The following is a 21,036-nucleotide window of genomic DNA, read 5'->3' as shown; positions in this document are numbered from 1 at the left end:
GAGACAGTGCATCAGCATTCGCATGTTGAGCCGTCGGCCGGAAATGAATCTCATAATAGAAACGAGACAAGTAAAGAGCCCAACGCTGGAGGCGGTGTGCAGCCTTGTCGGGAAGTGACGTTGATGGATGAAACAAGGAAACAAGTGGTTTGTGATCCATAACAAAATGAAATTTGGATCCATAGAGAAAAACACCAAACTTATGAAGAGCATAATGGGCAAAGCTTCTTTTTCAATTTGAGAATACTTTTGTTGGGCATCCGTGAGTGTTTTGGAGGCATAAGCAATGGGTTGTTCAGAACCGTCAGAAAAACAGTGCGCAAGGACTGCACCGACCCCGTATTGAGAGGCGTCCGTGGCAAGAACAGGATGTTGGCCAAGTCGATAAGTAGCCAGGCACGGGGCCTGTTTCAGCATAGTCTTCAATTAAGCCGCATCACATGATGTGGACCAGGGAAAAGGCACGTTTTTATGCAACAGGCGATGCAACGGCTGAGCCACCGAAACAGCAGATGGTAAAAACTTGTGATAGTATGCTATTTTCCCCAACAAGGCCTGCAGTTCCTTAACAGATGTAGGGCGAGGAAGGGCATTGATCAGTGACAGTTTGCTGAAGCGGACGAATACCATCCTGAGAGAGTTGAAACCCCAAGTACGTGATATATGCCTGAAAAAATTTTGATTTCTGAAGATTACACTTAAGACCGGCAGTCTGTAAGATATGAAAAAGTGTGCGGAGATTTTGAAGATATTTGTCAGTGGTGGAGCCAGTGACAACAATGTCGTCCTGGTAATTTATACACCCAGGGACAGTGAGCAATAATTGTTCCAAGAATTGCTGAAAGAGAGCAGGGGCGCTGACAACCCCGAATGGCAATCGTTGGTATTGATAGAGGCCGAAAGGTGCATTAAGGACCAGAAACTGCTGGGGAGCAGCGTCGAGAGGAAGTTGATGATAAGCTTCTGACAGGTCAAGTTTAGAAAAATACTGGCCTCCAGCAAGTTTAGTGAACAATTCTTCAGGTCGACGCATAGGGAAGTGTCGATAAGGCATTGAGCATTTACAGTGGCTTTGAAATCGCCACAGAGACAAATATCACCGTTTGGCTTAGCAACTACAACTACAGGAGAGGACCACTCATTGGAAGTGACAGGAAGCAAGACCCCTGAAGTGGTGAGACGATCCAGCTCTCGTTTGACCTGATCACAAAGGGCCACAGGAATGGGCCGAGCCCAAAAAAACTTAGGCTGAGCAGTGGATTTGAGTGTGATATGAGCTTCAAAGATGTTTGCACAGCCCAACCCAGGAGAAAAAAGGGACGAAAATGTCGTCGACAAGGAATCCAATTGAGCATAAAAAATAGCATCAGAGACGATATTGACAGTCATCTATGGAGAACCCAAAAACGCGAAAGGCATCAAAACCTAAAAGATTCTCTGCATTACTATGGTCGACCACAAATATGGGAACAGTGTGAATGACAGATTTGTAAGATACCTCAGCATCAAATTGTCCCAAGAGAGAAATCTTCTGTTTATTGTAAGTCCATAATTGCCTAGTGACAGGTGACAGGATTGGAGAACCCAACTGAAGATATGTCTGAGAATTGATGATAGTGGCAGCAGAACCAGTATCCACCTGCATGCGAACATCGTGACCAAGTATTTGGACAGTGAGGAATAACTTCCCTGAAAGGGAAGAAGTACAATTGACAGACAACACAGAATCAGAATCAGCGTCATGTTCATGAACATCATGTATGCGGTCGGATTTGCAAACGGATGACACACGACCCTTTTTTTTTTTTGCATTTGTGACACATGGCCCCATGTTGTGGACAATCTTCTCGTGAATGTTTCGTAAAACACCGCGGACATGAAGGAAGTTGCCGTGGGTTTTGCTGCAGTTTCTTAGAGGTTTGTTTACGGTTAGGCCGAGGCTGCGTTTGGGAGCGTACTGTGGCCATGTCGGCCTGCAGGGACACGCCACACACTTCATCAACATCTGACAGATGTTGTTTCCCCGACGTCGCCTCATGCCTCTATTTGCGCTCCAGCGGCGTGAGAAATTTCAAAAGACTGAGCGATGGATAGGACTTCATCTAGTCAGATTTGCCAACTGAAGGGCACGTTGCCTAACTTCTTTGTCGGGTGCTGATCGGATAATAGCACCCCGTACCATGGAATCAGCGTAGGATTCTTTGTGAACTTCAGTAACAAATTGACAGTTTCTACTGTTGCTGTGAAGTTCAGCAGCCCAAGCGCGATAGGATTGATTCAGTTGTTTTTGACAATGATAAAAGGCAACACGAGAGGCTACCACATGTGTTTGCTTTTGTAAATAGACGGACAGAAGTGAGCACATTTCAGCAAAGAACAAAGACACACAATCTTTCAAAGGAGCCAATTGCAACAACAACTGATACATTTGAGGCAAAATCCATGAAAGGAACAGAGTTTTACATGTTTATTCGTCCGCGACATGAAATGCCAAGAAGTGCTGTCGAAGACATTTTTCGTAATCAGACCAGTCTTCCACCGTCCGCGACGAAATCGCGAATCGCATTTGTGAGAAGCGTTTGCTGTTCTATAAGACCTTGCAATAGTTGCTCTAAAGTAGCCATGGAAACATGTGGGTCAACGATGGAAAAGAAAAATCCCATCCTCGTCACCAATTGTAATGACTTCAAGTTGAACAAATATATTTCAAGGAAGATGCAATACATGAAAGTCACTGATCAAGTAAACAGAGTAAGACGTGTGTACACTTTAACAGTCAAATCGTAACTGAGTCCAAGTCTAGCGGCCGCTGGCTGGGTGGCCGCTTAGGTGGCGCTGCTGCTACATGGCTGGCAGACAGCACTGCATGTAGAGGACACGCGTAACTGCGCGGCGGCACTTTGAAAGATCGGTGAGTCACAACACTTTTCTCTACACTCCAAATGTGAATGGAACAGAAAGAACTGCCATAACTGGTCCAGGGGAGTATCCTCTGCCATGAACTTCACAGTAGATTGCACGATATAGATGCAGATGTCTATGTGAGGATTGTCTCTGTTTCATTTCTGTGTAAGATTACACGACATACAAATAAGAGGGTCTGCTGAGAACTAATGCCTCAGAATTAATTGAAAACTTTTAAAGCTTTTAAAATAGAACAAACATTATTATCTCTTCACATCTCTATTCTTCATATCTACACATTTATTTCTCAATATAGTCACCCTGGCAGTGAACATGTTCCTCCCAATGAGAGACCAGTTCATTGATACCGTCATTGTAGGATGTTTGACTTTGTTGGTGGAGCCACAACCTCAAATCAGCTTGCACCACTTTTCATGGTCATACTGAAGTTCTCAAAGGTGTTCCTCAAGTTTCGGAAACAGATGAAAATTGTATGGGGCAAATTCGGGACTGCGTGCAGGATCATTAATGACAGGGAACTTGAGGGGTCAGATTGTGGCAGTTATCAGAGCACTTGTTTGTGATCTGGCATTGTCGTGTTGAAGGAGAGGGTGCTCCATGTATGAATGAACTTTTCAAATTCGAATCTAGATTACAGCACACTGTTTCTCATGCACTGACATAGTTAAGTTTTAAGTTACAGACTGCCACATTACATGCTAAAATTTGTAGCCCTCTAGCGGTTGAGGACTGCAAATTAATGTACGTGAAGAATAAAGATACAGAATGTTAATAAAATTTGTTTTATTTAAAAAAAAAGGTTTGAGTTTTCACATAAATTATCAACATTTTTCAGCTCGCACTCATAATTTCAGAAAAAACTTTTTATCCTTTGACTGCTATTGATGAGTTATCTCATCGCACTCTCCAGGTGTTCTTGATGAGTTTAAACACAGCTCCTGGGTTTTCCTTCAGCACTGATGAGTTAACGCGAGCCTCCTTGCTGACCATTGTGCGCTTTTGACTGTTATAGGTGTGCTGCTACACAGGCACCTGAGTGCAGTTGATGAATTTAAGTGGACAGTTAAGTTTCCATCTCATACCTTTGTAGCTGTGCACAGTTATGTCTGCTGAGTTGTGCCGTGATACTTTGTTGTGATCTCATTTTGATGCATTTCATTCTTGTTATTCTTTGAGATTGACCACAGTGTCTTTTCTCATCTGTTCTATCAAGATAATGATGAGGCATTAAAGCTGCAGTAAGGAAGTGACAGTGAGGATGAATTATTTGATGTTGATTTAAGTGATAATACCTTCAGAGATTCTGAAAGGAACTGCCCGAAGCTGTCTGCAACAGTGAGTGTAACACTAGTCTTATTCTTCAACAAGAGATGTAATTGATAACCCCCCAAAATCATAAAGTAACAGTTTCTTTTTTAATGAGTTACCAAAACTGGATCCGACACACTTGAAGAAAAAGCTATCTTTACATCTCTGTAGACTTGTAAAAGCTTTAAATTTGCAGAGAAGCTTCAAAGTGAGATACATTTCAGTGGCAACAAGTCTAATACTGAAAGGAACAGATATTGCAGAAAGTGCTGTAGACACATTGAGCAGAAAGTGCAGCAAGCTAATCATATAACACCAGCCCAGGTAAAAGCCAAACCACTGCTTAACACAGGAAGACGCATTAGGCGATAATGACTCAGTTCTTGGCTCAGTTTGTAGGAGGCCCATCTGCAACAGCCAAAGCGTTAATGCTCAAACTTATGTTCTGTGTCAACATTCCCTCCCCCCAGAAAAGCTTTCTTTTGTGATTCTAAACTTTAGTTTATATTCCCTTACTTCTTCCATCAGCCTGCTGTTGTAATGGTGAGAGATGGTGATGAGGAGAAGATGGAGGGGGGGAGGGAGAGGGAGGTGGGAGAGAGAGTGTGTGGGGGGGGGGGGAGGAGATGGGCAGCAAGAGGGGAGTATTAACTTACGGGGGGGGGGGGGGGGGGGGGGTAACAGGAGATGGGCTTAAATGCAGGAAGGAGGTAATGAACAGAAATACAGAGAGGAGCAGATGACAGAGAGAGCGGGGAGCAGCAGATAGACAAGGAGGAGGAGAGGAGGAGATGGTCTGAGTGTGACGAAAGGAGGAAATGGACAGAGAGGAGACTGGAGTAAATACATACCTGGGGCAATGCTGGGTACTCAACTAGTGTTGTGTATTAATTATGTTGTGGACAATATTAATAGTAACTTCAGACTTTTTGCAGATGATACAGTTATCTGTATGAAGTACTATCTGAATGAAGCTGCATAAATATTCACTCTGATATTGATAAGATTTCAAAGTGGTGCAGAGATTGACAATTTGCTTTAAATGTTCAGAAATGTAAAATTTTCCCTTCACAAAACAGAAAAACATAGTATCCCATTAAAATATAACCAGCTTTGTTGCTATATTTCAGTTACTTAATTCACTGATTGTCGAAGATATGATGCAGGTGTGTGGCTCTTATTTGATGCAGTTCCTCCACTTAAGTTATCATGTGGGTCCAGTTTTATGTAATGTTGGGCAATGTATATAAGTTCACTAAAAATCACATACTTCAAAGAAAAAAAAGATTTCAAAAATGTTTATTGTTTCACAACACGGATAAAACTGACTTTGGTTTAGTGCTCCAAATCTAACATAAGACTGACATAATATGACTACCATTGTGGGTGCTTATATAGATTCTTCTGCCCTGCAGCCATCTATTCTCTGGCCATAACGTTGGAGGAGGGCCAGGCTCACTGGCTTGGGGTGAAACACTTTCCCCACTACCTGGTCTGCACTAGGACTAATGGGGACCTTTCACCAAACAATACACACATTATTTATTGTGGAAAATATTGAAGACAAGTTTGGCATAGTGGATTCTCTCAGTAAGATGCAGTCGGTTTTTATTTCTGATCAAAACTTATGCTGACCAATCTGCAGCCCTTCGTGTGTGTGTGTGTGTGTGTGTGTGTGTGTGTGTGTGTGTGTCCATCTTAGTGACATCACCAGTTTTTCATATGATTCTGGGAGTCATTTTTCATAGGGACTTCTTCTTCCAAACTGCTGAGGAACTCCAGGCCAATCTGGTATGAAGGGGCTTTCATTTTGTTTGGGGTGTTCAGGAAGGTCGTAAGGACAGTTGCATTGATACTGATGCCTTTATTCTGGCATTTGATGGAGATATTCTTCTGGAGAAGGTCAAGGTTGTGGTTTGTTGGTGTGACGTGAAGCCGTACGTTCTGCCACCCAAGAGGTGTTCTCAGTTTTTGCATTTTGGGCATGTCTTCCCCTGTGTTCTGCCACCTGTGTGTGTTAATTGTCATGAGTGTCACTCTCTTGATGGCATCTAACGTTGCTTTTGTTACTTCCTTTCCCACTCCTACCTCTTCCTTAACCAGTCACACACCCCTCTCCTCTCCTTCTCTCCTGCTGTTCCCATGCCCCCTCCTCCGGGTGCCGCTTCCCCTCCACCTCTAGATGGGAATCCAGAGAAATGTCCCCTTCTTCAGCACCCACCAGTTATGGGACTCCTTCCCAGTGTCTCTCAGGCTGAAGGCCTGCCTGCTGCTACTACTCGACTGTGGGATCCTGAGAACATGTGCCCCAAGGTCACCCACTCTCTTAGTAGTGGATCTTGCAAAAGCCCGCTCTCTTTCCGTGTTCTGCCCTCCTTAACTTACGAAAGAGGAGGATGAGGAGAAACATAAGTCTCAGGACAAGGCCGTCCTGGTTCCCCTGGTGGTGCCATCCTTTCCCTCTCGCAATCTGAGTCTGACTCTTATTTATGGATGTCACTCCCTCCTCATTAGTGGTTGATGGTTATGTGGCAATGTCATTGGCTCCCCGATTCACCTCTCATTTGAATCCCTATCCTGTTCTTATTCAGTGGAACTTTAATGGATACTGCTGTCACTTCCTTTACCCAGCTGCTTCTGTCATTCTCCAGGAATCTCATTTTACTGGTGCTCACTCACTGACGCCTCGTGTGTTTCATGCTTTCTGGTGGAACTAGGTTGGCCCTTTGAGGGCTTCCAGCGGTGTTCCCACATTGGTCTGTATGGCTGTTATTAGTACATGGATCTCCCTTTGTACTACATTGGAAGCGGGTGCTGTCGGGGTCCACTTGGACACTGCGGTCATGGCTTGCAATCTCTCTCTCCCTTCTGATGGGCTACATACACCTGCTGCTTTAACTGCCCTCCTTCAGCACCTCTCCCCTCTCCTCCTCCCCTCCCCCCTCGTTTTCTCCGTGAAAGTGATATTTATCCTCAGTTCTGAGGTTTTAATGTACCTCCGGAGCAGGGGTAGGGTGGTTGGAGATTGGGCATCTCTCACTGTATGCTAGTTCTGGGGGATCCTGACCCTATCTCCTTGACCAGATTACTCTTTCAGCCCTCTTTTACTGTGTTTTAGTTGCTTTTAGACTTGGTTTGCCTCCTTTCTGCTGCATCCAATTTTGTATTCTGGGTGTCACACTTTGTTGGATAGTGGGTGTACTTGACTGTAATGGATCAGTGGTGGAACATTTCCTGTCACATGCAAGATGCCTATTACAATTTATCTTTCTCGCTTTTACTGTTATGGATCTCTCGACCAGATCAGAAAACATTTTCAGTGGACGTCTCTACTTGCAGGTGCACCACTCTTGGGTCAAGGAATTGATGACCTCTTTGTTTGGTCCCTTTCTCCCGTCCTGCTCCCCTCCCCCCTACCTACCTACCTCCCTCCCTCCCTCCCTCCCTCCCTCCCTCCCTCCCTCCCTCCCTCCCATCCCACCCTCCTCCCTCCCCTCCCTCCCTCCCTCCCTCCCCCATCTCTCTTTGACCATCTCCTCCCCCCACCTCTCTCTCTCTCTCTCTCTCTCTCTCATCTCTCTCCTCTCTCTCTCTCTCTCTCTCTCGGCCCCCTTTCTGTTCTCTTACCCCTCTCTCTGTCCTAGAGCCTTGGTTATTGCTATTGCAAATTAAACCTAGATTGACAATTGAAATCATTTTAAATGAATGGGTAAATCAGTTTGGGTCATTGGTACACAGTGTGTGAGAGGCAGCTGTCCATTTGCTGGATCTGTGAGCATAGTAGCTTCAACGACCAAATATTTCATGTAGTTTTAAACTTGAATGTGTGGGGATTACAAAATCTGTGATGATTCAGATACCGTCATAGTATTCTAATCATAAACCAGTAAGCCATAAATAGAACTTTCCTGTTTTCTGTAAAAACTGATGGCAAAGGAACAAAACACAACAGCACATTGTTGCATATACAATTCTTGTTTGAAAATATATGCTAGGAGAGAGAAAATACATGAAAAAAAAAATTTTCTAGTGGTTTAAATGCCCTGCAATCATACTTGAAACTGACTGTATAAAAGAAATCAAAACCTGCATGTTTTCACAGCACAGCATTTTCTTTCTAGTAGTTGGTTTTAACAGAAAACCTGTACACTGTCGTTTAAAAATGTGTAAAATATGTCCAATCGGACCAAATTTTCATGTAAGTATTGTGTAAAAATTTGGAAAAAAATGTTGGACAATGACTTGTTTTTATTATAGTATAGATTTCAGTGACATATTGATTGGACAATTCAGCAGGCAATAAATCAACTTCCTTTGTACTTCTAGAGATATCACGCATACAAACATCACTGGTTCCGACACAAGACTCCCCAGTAATGCTTGAGGTGAAGCCGTATTCAGTAGACCAGCTGGATCCCACAACAAAACATGTTCTGGCCTCATATTATTATAAAGACATCGAAGGAATGGCTGATGTCTGTGACTACCCTGGAGGATTTGTAATTGTTTGTGGTGGCTTTGGGAGAATGGTGAGTAATATGAACACGCAATCAGAAAAATCATATGTTGCACTTTTTCAAATGATAGAGTACTGCAATCATTCATCTTTTCTTGCAGGGTTTATTCGGCAAATTTAGATTTCAGCTAGTGAGTAGTCATTATCAATGCACCGTTTCATAGTATCAGTGCATATTCTAGTACGTCAGTGTCCTGTTGTTTGGACTTGTGTGACAATTCTTTCAAGAAATTAGTCTTGAAAGAACTGTGACAGAAGTATTAATACTATGAAAAAATGGTGCATTGATAATGGCTAGGCTTTATCCGATGTATATATTTGCCGAATAAAACGTGCAAGAAATGACAACCGATTGCTATGCTCTGTCATTTGACAGTCATATCACAGTCATTGGGTGCACCTACATTCTTAATGGAAGGTAACCTGATGTTGCACTTTTTCTTGAAGATGGCAGGTGCCTCTAATTTGTAAAGCCTGCAAATGGCGGAGGAATAATTTGAGTAAGATTTTGATAATTGTAATTTATGTTGTGTTAATAAGTAAAGCAGAAAGCTATACTAATTCTTACAGTAATAAAGGACTGAAATTGGTTCAGTTGTTTAGCATTTTAGTTGTGGAACCTAGAATTGTTACAATCTCATATGATACGATCATTATTCAAAAGCCTCGTATTTGTAGCGTTTGCATGTTTAATCGCTAATTGTGTATTCGATATCGCACAGAGAAATTTGTGAGGCACTGTGGTAGATTAGTTTTTATTTTTTGTCACTCTTTCTATGGGATCAGTCACTTCTCTCTGTATATAATTTTATCTTTCCCTTCTCTTTTCCAATTTTTCCTTACTCTTTTCCAATGTACCATATTTGTTTCAGATAAGAACTTTATCTTTGTCCAACTCCACCATTCAATGCAAAACTAAAATCTGTCGATGTATGCTGTGGGGGAGTTTTCTTTGTACTGGCACCTCATTGGTACATCTTTCCACACTTCAATTCCTCATACAATAATGTGAGGAACATAAGTTTACTCCTGACCCATCCAGAAAATTGTGCATGCTTCCAGGAAAGGGAGGAGTGCTGACCCAGTTCGATTCTGCCTGGTGTATTAACGATGGGGGAATACCAGGTTGATACCTATGCCCTGCCTCAGACACACGCTGTGCAGACATTAAGAAAACTTTCTTATACTTGCACACAGAATTTACTATAGACACACAGATGTGGTGCATTGATTTCATCCTGGAAGATTAATAGGAGACTGGATGACCTTAGAACCTCTCATTAGACTGTAAGAAGCAGCAGCAGCAGCAGCAGCAGGTTCCTCCTGCTATGATTTTCTGTTAGTAATTGTTTACTTACTTAATTTACTTCCTCACAAAAGCATGCAGATCATGTCGTAATGTTGAGCAATGTGCTAGTTCTAGAATAGCTGCTTACTCATAATTGAGACACCTATCTTATTAAAGGTATTCTTAAAATAGTACAATGTAAAATCAAACTGTTTTTTTTGACAATGAAACAGCAGAATGTATTACTTTGTGATGCAGATGCAGGATCATTAATGATGAGTGTATTTTTTGTTTCTAGGATAATTACATTAATATAGATTTCATACTGGGATGCTTCTAAATTATTTGTCTTATCTAAGAAAATGTTGATTATTCAGCCTTGGGTTAATAAGCAGATAATTCAGTATGTTGACAAACAGTAATATTGTTCTTGCTATATGTTTCTGCTGGTAGTCAGTTCTATCTCTCTCTCCCCAGAAAGTTTTGCCCACATTATTTGCTGTAATGAAATTTATCGAGCAACTGTGTCTATACTAGCACTTCATTTGTGTGACTTATATGTTAATAGAACTTTAATACTGTCTTTTTCTTCCTCTATTCCATTTTTAAAAAATCACCTCTTTGACATAGTCCCAATTTTTTCCAGAAGTTCCAACTATGTTTAATTTTAATACCATTTGATAACCATATTACCAGTTACTCTTGTTTCCACAGATGTTTGACACCCAAACGAATTACGAGGTGCATTCAAGTTCTAAGGCCTCCGATTTTTTTCTCCGGACTGGAAAGAGATAGAAACATGCGCATTGTTTTAAAATGAGGCCGCGTTCATTGTCAATACGTCCCAGAGATGGCAGCACCGTATGGCAGATGGAATTTTACCGCCAGCGGCGAGAATGAGAACTGTTTTAAATACTTAAAACGGCAACGTTTTCCTTACTTGAACAGCGTGCAATCATTCGTTTTCTGAATTTGCGTGGTGTGAAACCAATTGAAATTCACTGACAGTTGAAGGAGACATGTGGTGATGGAGTTATGGATGTGTCGAAAGTGCGTTCGTGGGTGCGACAGTTTAATGAAGGCAGAACATCGTGTGACGACAAACCAAAACCACCTCAGGCTCGCACAAGCCGGTCTGATGACATGATCGAGAAAGTGGAGAGAATTGTTTTGGGGGATCGCCGAATGACTGTTGAACAGATTGCCTCCAGAGTTGGCATTTCTGTGGGTTCTGTGCACACAATCCTGCATGACGACCTGAAAATGCGAAGAGTGTCATCCAGGTGGGTGCCACAAATGCTGACGGATGACCACATGGCTGCCCATGTGGCATGTTGCCAAGCAATGTTGACGCGCAACGACAGCATGAATGGGACATTCTTTTCGCCAGTTGTGACAATGGATGAGACGTGGATGCCATTTTTCAATCCAGAAACAAAGCGCCAGTCAGCTCAATGGAAGCACACAGATTCACCGCCACCAAAAAAATTTCGGGTAACCGCCAGTGCTGAAAAAATAATGGTGTCCATGTTCTGGGACAGCGAGGGTGTAATCCTTACCCATTGCGTTCCAAAGGGCACTACAGTAACAGGTGCATCCTACGAAAATGTTTTGAAGAACAAATTCCTTCCTGCACTGCAACAAAAACGTCCGGGAAGGGCTGCGTGTGTGCTGTTTCACCAAGACAACCCACCCGCACATCGAGCTAACATTACGCAACAGTTACTTCGTGATAACAACTTTGAAGTAATTCCTCATGCTCCCTACTCACCTGACCTGGCTCCTAGTGACTTTTGACTTGTTCCAACAATGAAAGACACTCTCTGTGGCCGAATATTCACCAGTCGTGCTGCTATTGCCTCAGCGATTTTCCAGTGGTCAAAACAGACTCCTAAAGAAGCCTTCGCCGCTGCCATGGAATCATGGCGTCAGCATTGTGAAAAATGTGTGTGTCTGCAGGGCGATTACGTCGAGAAGTAACGCCAGTTTCATCGATTTTGGGTGAGTAGTTAGTTAGAAAAAAAAATCGGAGGCCTTAGGACGTGAATGCACCTCGTAGCAGCATTGAATTAAAACTGGGCCCACTGTGAAGAGTTGGCTGTACAGTGACTTCATTGACTACTGTTGCACAGTTTTATTAAGAGATATGTCACAGAAATATAATTATTTTTGAGCAAATATTGCTGTGATGTTCAAATTAGAAGGCAAGTGTGTGATATATTTTGTGCGTAGAGTGATGGGAAATTCTTTGTAAAATTCAGGGACTAAATTACAGGCCAGTACTTAACTTCAGGTGAAATGTCAATACTGCTGCTAAGACACCCACAAAAATACGTATGTCATCACCGACTTCAGAGCTTTTGTGAGAGGAGAGAGGGATGTATTGGTAAACATTAAAAAGAAAGGACAAGTCACTCAGACACCACAATGAGACACCACCTGTTATGAATCAGAATTTTGACTCTAAGTAAAGTTTTTTGATAAAAGGTGTGCAAAACTAATAGCATTTGGAATCACATTATATAGATAATACCAAATGCATTGTGCTCTTTTGAGGTATTTGTTTTTGGGATAGGAAGAACATTTAAATAAGATACGTCGTGCCATGCATTTCAGTTGTGATATAAACATACTTTGTCACCTTCATGGTGCATAGTAGTATGACATAATTGTGTTGTTAAGGGATAGTGCATCAGTATCAAATTGTTGCAGATAGCATTTGCTTTCATTAGACATATTTTGCTAAAATGTTGGATTACCAAAAGAACATCGTGCTCATTATACATATTTGTACCAACACAGCTTTCTGCTTTATTTTTACAATTATTGTTTTCCATTTTGTAGCATCTCTTCTCTTGTGGCAACTCTGGTGAAATAAAGCAAAAGATTATGGAGGCTGCGTGTCATTGTATTGGAATCTCAATAAAAGTTCTGAAGGAACCAATTACAATGACTGAGTTTACAAATCAGAGATTTGGAAAATTCAGGTAATTTTTTTCTTTCTCCTATACATTAAGGAACATACGATTTTATAAGCCACTGTATAAAAATGATGTGCATCAAGTAATTTATTAAAGTTGTTGTCATATGAGCATTTGTTGATTAGCGGATATTACACAAAGTGTTTGGGAGTGATGCACTGTAATGTATGTTTACCCTGTTTTATGTTGAAATTTACAAATGTCTGGCGATTTGTAGCTAGAATGAGATTTTCACTCTGCAGTGGAGTGTGCACTGATATGAAACTTCCTGGCAGATTAAAACTGTGTGCTGGACTGAGACTCGAACTCGGGACTTTTGCCTTTCACGGGCAAGTGCTCTACCAACTGAGCTACCCAAGCACGACTCACAACCTGTCCTCACAGATTCAATTCTGACAGTACCTCGTCTCCTACCTTCCAAACTTAACAGAAGCTGTTCTGTGAACGTTGCAGAACTAGCACTCCTGGAAGAAAGGATACTGGGGAGACATGGCTTAGCCACAGCCTGGGGGATGTTTCCAGAATGAGACATGCATTGGTTAAATCCGTCTGAACAGTGGATGAGGGGATCACACTCAATTTTAAACAAATGGTGAGGTATCTGGTTCTATCTTCTGACAAGAAATTGACATTTTACAGCAAAACACCACAAGGCAACTCAATGCTCTGACATGCCTCTGCTTCGTGCTGATTCACATCAGCAATGGTAATTAAAAATCAACTCTTGTTAACAATGGAAGATCAGAGTGGCAACAGCATTTATAGAAACCTGCCCTATTCCCAACTTCTACAAGCCTTCTTGATGCTACTTAATGCGTCAAGCATACGGCACTCTGTTGTCCCCTCAAACTCCTGCCTTTCATATCACTCCTTAACTTCAATTGTAGTAAGTTTCTATGAGTCTGTGAATAGTGAGGTCATAACAGATCTGAACAACTGAATAGTGATACTAGATGTGGGTTAAATGTCTGGTCATAACTGCGTGTGAAACTGTTAATGACCTTGATTTTGAAGTGCTATAAGACTGATACAATTAAAAACAGTTCAGGACAAAAATGTCTCTGTACTGTTTTTAGCCTCTGTTTGCCAATTGTGTGTGAGTACTGCAATTCTCGCTTAGTAAACACTAAACAGGGAAATTCCATTGATTGACTCAGCTGTATTCTTTGAATTCGACTTAAAGATTTTCTCGTTAAACCAATATTAGTCTGTAGTACTGAGTAGGATACAATCATGAGGGCACTGAAGCAGATGAGGGGAGGCCTTCCCAAAAAATAGTTTAGGGATGACATCTTTATAACTCCCTACATTTGTGGTTAAATTGAAGACCTTTCTGCATCGTTTGGCTCATAGGTGCTAATCCTGCAACATAGCCAGAGGACCTCTTGTGAGCTTCGATGTTAAGAGAGAAATAAGTGACATGTTCAAACTTTTCGTCAGTCTTTAAGTCATGTACAGACAATGCAGTTGGTAGCTGCAACATTTTAAATTACATTGAGAGTAACAGCTTGTGCCAGCGCAATAAATACGCGGTCATACCACAGGGATTAATAAGGGAATAAAGCTTCTCTAAAAATGCTAGTGCTTTGTAGATCCTTATGTTGGAATGTATAGTAATGGACAGTCTCATATACTCTGAGAATTCTTAAAATATTTAATCATGCACTGCACATTAAATTGTACTACAGGGTAAAATGATTATTTGTGTAAAAAATGGCGAGCTTAAACAAACAGTTCCTCATTCAAGACAAAAACTAGTCACATGTGTTTCATGTGCTAAGGAAGGAATTGGTGATGTCTGTCTTCTTAAGGGCCTGAAGTAAAGAAAAGGGGACGTGTACTATGTAGTGCACTGCATGTGGAAGTTAGAGATCTGCTTTTAACTCTCCATCGAGCACACTGATTTAACTTCTTGCATATGTTTGAGATTTCTCATCCACTTGTATTCTCTGAGTATCATTCAGGATATTTAGCAGATGTACCTGACTGGAAACAGATTCAATACATCTGGGATTCTGGCATGTCCACACATAAGCAGAATAATGTGGTGGTGGTGGTTAGTGTTTAACGTCCCGTCGACAACGAGGTCATTAGAGACAGAGCGCAAGCTCAGGTTAGGGAAGGATTGGGAAGGAAATCGGCCGTGCCCTTTCAAAGGAACCATCCCGGCATTTGCCTGAAACGATTTAGGGAAATCACGGAAAACCTAAATCAGGATGGCTGGAGACGGGATTGAACCGTCGTCCTCCCGAATGCAGCAGAATAAGGAATTGGCATATTGATGATTAGAAAGGTACATAGAAATTTAGATGAATGAATTACATGATATATAGCTAAAAATGCTTGTAATATGAACACAGTGGCACAGAGGGCAGTCACCCAGAACCTAATAAACTTGCTTATAGGGTTTTATTGATGGAACAAAGGCTAAGGTGAGGAATGGTAAGATGAAAACATCTGCTTAACTGTTACACAGATCCTTCTAGCACTGTCTGTAACACCTAACACGCTGTCCCTTAACACACAATTACTTTTCCAGCATGAAGACTCACTGGCATGATGTGATTGGGGTGTGCAAATTTCAATACACTGAAACTGGTAGAATGCCCAACATTCTGTTCTTGTTTACATCTTACTCCTAAAATTTTAGGGCGAGCACTGTTTTCCTGACTTTCTAAGTCTCAAAATTTGAACATATCGAATAATAAGTTTTCGATATCTTGATATTTTTGTTATTTTCTATGCTTTCTTTTAATACCTTTGATTGCATTCCCTAGGTTGATCATCATTCATCTGTAATGATATATTGGCTAACCTTGTGATGGTACAGATGACCACTGTCTTGTGCCCTTAATCTTAATTACTACTACTACTACTACTACTACTAGTAGTAGTAGTAGTAGTAGTAGTAGTAGTATATGCATAAAATAAAATTGGTATAATCACATAATAAAAAATGAAAAACACATATACACACGCAAACGTGTGCACATGCGTGTCAGAAACTTGAACATACTTGAAATTGTGTGTTGATTCCTTTTCCTTCAAAATTTTAAATTAGTGACAGCTTGATGAGATGATCACAATTGCACAAGCATTTAGAAATAAGTATCAATACTGAATTATTTCAAGTAGTATTTTTCAGTTGTTGAAATGGTGAAGAAGGCATTTTTGCTTGCAAATTATGGAAGCACTATGTATTTCCTTAGTAATATGCTGTTTTGCACAAGTGCAATAACATTATTATTTCCTCTCCCCCTTTGTTTCAGTGGCGATGATCATATCACATCTGTGAGTGAATTTGTGGTTCATAAAGTTGGTTCATCTCGACACAGTGATCCACAGAAGCGAACACTCTGTTTGAGTGATACTTGTCTTCTGGAACGGGATCCACAAACATACAACATATGCACTCTGAGGCCTTTAGCAGATATATTTGCTCTTGTCAGGAACCGTGAAAATCCTCAGCTTTTTTGTATTGAGTATGTTGGTGGCCAGATCCGAAGTTATACAACAACGGACAGGTAAATGTTCTCTTCATGGGGTATTGTGCCATAATACTGGTTTAAAAAAGGAATTAAGTTCTTGTTACATCAGTAGCAATATTATATTTTCTTCTCATCAACTACCTGTTGTTTGTTTCAGCAAATAGTTGTGAAAAGTGTAACTACCATGAAGAAACATTTTTTTTAATCCTTCTAATATCACAACTAGGATTTCCAGGCTCATAAATATAACAGAAAATATTTTTTATAGTAAGATATAATGACATTAGAGTTTAAAGCTTTGTTAATTCCTGTTTATTGTTCAATGATACAGATATTATGTGGTGGTGGTGGTGGTGGTGGTGGTGGTGGTGCATTGACCTCTTCTAGATTTTTTTCTTCATATTTCTGCCATTAAAGAAGCAAGATTGAGGTTTAATGTTATCTTGATGATTAGATTATTAGTTGTGATCCACATTTAGAGTTGTCATGCGGATTATAAATTTGTATATTTTTGTAGACACCCTCTGATAACAGCCGATAGTGGCACTTCTTTGGTTGCATTTATTTTCTGCTTCTAACTAGCACCATAGAAGCCAATCAGATACTTAGGCAAGTGTTCATTAAACACACAATTCAGAAAAGAAGTGAGCTACAGGTATGAGCTATTGCTCAGTTCCTCTTGTATCACAAGAAGTACTGTTCTGTGTTAGAGTATTAAAACTCGATGGAACAGTATCATCAAAGTTCAGTACAGGTCTACAAATAGTAGCTGAAAATTATTTGTAAGCTCTCTGAATCAAAAGATAACTTAAAATGCAGTCCAAAAGTAGGAAGCTATTTAGCACTATTGCCAATCATTTTACGTATTTGCCCATAATTACTGTATTCATGAAATGTTCTCAAGAAAGTGATTTGAAGAGGTGTGTGCAAAGATACTCTTATTCCGTGTAGACGTGTTTATTCTACATGTAAATCTTGTTTAGTATACTTGAGTGTTACGGAGATGGTTTAGGAATTCAGATAGAAATCCTTGCAAGAAAGACTGTGTTCTTTTTGTAAACACTATTGAGGAAGTTCAGAGAAACAGCATTCGAAGCTGACTACAAAAAGATTCTGCTGCCACCACTGTAAATTTCATGTTGAGGCCATAGTGTATCCTCTGCCATGCACCATACAATAGCTTGCTGAGTATATATTAGGATTTAAATGGTCATTTTGAGCATACTCGGTTCCAGTGCATTTCATCATGCCTCTTCAAAAGGGTTCGTAGTATATACAGGGTAGCTAAAAGTTGTCTGATATATAAGGTTAAAGGGAAGCCATCGCCCAGGAATTTAGATACCCCATTGTATGTAAAGAGTCATTTTGAAATGCCCAAAGGAGGAGCATATTGATGTGGTGTAGAGTGTTCTAACATAAATGTCTCTCCTAAGAATCAGACACACATTTTCTCTGCTGTTTAGGCAATTTTGTGTCTGCAATGTGTTGCTGGAGTCGGCCCAAAGAGGTACTGCTCCTTGTGCCTTTCATGTGATGCCTGGTGTCAACGGAAAGTGTTGAGCCCATTAAAAACAAAAGTGGAATATTACATGCCAATTTGATACAATGGTGCTAGTTTTAATAGGGTATTGGTTACATCAGCGTGTGTTAACATGGACAGTACATCACAAAGACTAACAAGTGCTCCAGCAGCAACTCGCCTACTGCTGTGGCTCACACTGACTGCTACTGCCATGCAGCAGTGCTGCTCAGTCACTGCTTAGTCCTTCTAATTTTTCATGTTTTACTGTCCCTGTTAATACATATTGATTGAATGAATGTCACACTAGACTAATTTGGGACTGCTCCAGTGAGAGCAGGTGCCTCAAATGACTGAGGGTTCAATACTTTTACTACATTTTGCAATTTATCTTTAAAAATAATTTAATTTTTCTAAATTATTCGATATGTTTCGGTAACTGAAATTATTTTAAAATGAGCCTGACATTGTCGATGGGATTCACTCTCCTATAGAGGTATATTTATAGAGGAAGTCCATCCTCCTCTCCCTTTTTGTGGTTAATCTGCGTATGACCTTTCATTGAAATATGAAAACCTTATGATCATTTCCTTTGCAATAGACAACATAGCAAGAGGAGACAGCCTCTCCTCTTTCATGGTGCTTATAAGAAATGTATTCATCTGTGACAAAGTGGAGAAACACATCTCTGCTTCACACATTGTCATTAAGATAGTAGCTACTAATTTCAACAATTTAATAATGTTGCCAAGAAGTTGTTGTTGTTGTCTTCAGTCCTGAGACTGGTTTGATGCAGCTCTCCATGCTACCCTATCCTGTGCAAGTTTCTTCATCTCCCAGTACCTACTGCAACCTACATCCTTCTGAATCTGCTTAGTGTATTCATCTCTTGGTCTCCCTCTACGATTTTTACCCTCCACGCTGCCCTCCAATGCTAAATTTGTGATCCCTTGATGCCTCAGAACCGGTCCCAACCGGTCCCCCCTCCTCGTCAAGTTGTGCCACAAACTCCTCTTCTCCCCAATTCTATTCAATACCTCCTCATTAGTTATGTGATCTACCCATCTAATCTTCAGCATCCTTCTGTAGCACCACATTTCGAAAGCTTCTATTCTCTTCCTGTCCAAACTATTTATTGTCCATGTTTTACTTCCATACATGGCTACACTCCATACAAATACTTTCAGAAATGACTTCCTAACACTTAAATCTATACTGGATGTTAACAAATTTCTCTTCTTCAGAAACGCTTTCCTTGCCATTGCCAGTCTACGTTTTATATCTTCTGTACTTCGACCATCATCAGTTATTTTGCTCCCCAGATAGCAAAACTCCTTTACTACTTTAAGGGTCTGATTTCGTAATCTAATACCCTCAGCATCACCCGACTTAATTCGACTACATTCCATTATCCTCGTTTTGCTTTTGTTGATGTTCATCTTATATCCTCCTTTCAAGACACTATCCATTCCGTTCAACTGCTCTTCCAAGTCTTTTGCTGTCTCTGACAGAATTACAATGGATTTTAATACCTACTCTGAATTTTTCTTTTCTTTCCTTTACTGCTTGCTCAATATACAGATTGAATAACATCGGGGACAGGCTACAACACTGTCTCACTCCCTTCCCAACCACTGCTTCCCTTTCATGCCCCTCGACTCTTATAACTGCCATCTGGTTTCTGTACAAATTGTAAATAGCCTTTCGCTCCCTGTATTTTACCCCTGCCACCTTTAGAATTTGAAAGAGAGTATTCCAGTCAACACTGACAAAAGCTTTCTGTAAGTCTACAAATGCTAGAAACGTAGGTTTGCCTTTTCTTAATCTTTCTTCTAAGATAAGTCGTAAGGTCAGTATTGCCTCACGTGTTCCAATATTTCTACGGAATCCAAACTGATCTTCCCGAGGTCAGCTTCTACCAGTTTTTCCATTCGTCTGTAAAGAATTTGCGCTAGTATTTTGCAGCTGTGACTTATTAAACTGATAGTTCGGTAATTTTCACATCTGTCAACACCTTCTTTCTTTGGGATTGGAATTATTATATTCTTCTTGAAGTCTGAGGGTACTCTGCCTGTCTCATACATCTTGCTCACCAGATGGTAGAGTTTTGTCAGGACTGGCTCTCCCAAGGCTGTCAGTAGTTCTAATGGAATGTTGTCTACTCCTGGGGCCTTGTTTCGGCTCAGGTCGTTCAGTGCGCTGTCAAACTCTTCACGCAGTATCGTATCTCCCATTTCATCTTCATCTACATTCTCTTCCATTTCTATAATATTGTCCTCAAGTACACCGCCATTGTATAGACCCTCTTTATACTCCTTCCACCTTTCTGCTTTCCCTTCTTTGGTTAGGACTGGGTTTCCATCTGAGCTCTTGATATTCATGCAAGTGGTTCTCCTTTCTCCAAAGGTCTCTTTAATTTTCCTGTAGGCAGTATCTATCTTACCCCTAGTGAGATAAGCCTCTACATCCTTACATTTGTCCTCTAGCCATCCCTGCTTATTCATTTTACACTTCCTGTCGATCTCATTTTTGAGACGTTTGTATACCTTTTTGCCTGCTTCACTTACTGCATTTTTGTATTTTCTCCTTTCATCAATTAAATTCAGTATCTCTTCTGTTACCCAAGGATTTATACTAGCCCTCATCTTTTTACCTACTTTATCCTCTGCTGCCTTCACTATTTCATTCCTCAAGGCTGCCCATTCTTCTTCTACTGTATTTCTTTCCCCCATTCCTGTCGACTGTTGCCTTATGCTCTCCCTGAAACTCTGCACAACCTCTGGTTTAGTCAGTTTATCCAGGTCCCATCTCCTTAAATTCCCACCTTTTTGCAGTTTCTTCAATTTTAATCTGCAGTTCATAACCAATAGATTGTGGTCAGAGTCCACATCTGCCCCTGGAAATGTCTTACAATTTAAAACCTGGTTCCTAAATCTCTGTCCTACCATTATATAATCTATCTGATACCTTCTAGTATCTCCAGGATTCTTCCATGTATGATTCTTGAACGA

General features: G+C 40.8%; 1 protein-coding gene across 1 annotated transcript in view; it reads left to right on the top strand.

Annotated features, from left to right (window-relative positions):
- The window catches only part of LOC124797828 (dnaJ homolog subfamily C member 13), a 344,782-nt gene that overhangs the window by 23,254 nt on the left and 300,492 nt on the right, over positions 1-21,036 (top strand). The window contains 4 exon segments of the mRNA XM_047260865.1: positions 8,560-8,601; positions 8,604-8,762; positions 12,882-13,024; positions 16,288-16,542. Of these exon segments, the coding sequence (XP_047116821.1) occupies positions 8,560-8,601; positions 8,604-8,762; positions 12,882-13,024; positions 16,288-16,542 (599 nt within the window).

This window comes from Schistocerca piceifrons, chromosome 5 (assembly GCF_021461385.2).
Source record: "Schistocerca piceifrons isolate TAMUIC-IGC-003096 chromosome 5, iqSchPice1.1, whole genome shotgun sequence".
Taxonomy (NCBI): Eukaryota; Metazoa; Arthropoda; class Insecta; order Orthoptera; family Acrididae; genus Schistocerca; species Schistocerca piceifrons.
Note: the sequence above shows the minus strand (reverse complement) of the source record. Positions and strands in the feature narration are given on the sequence as shown.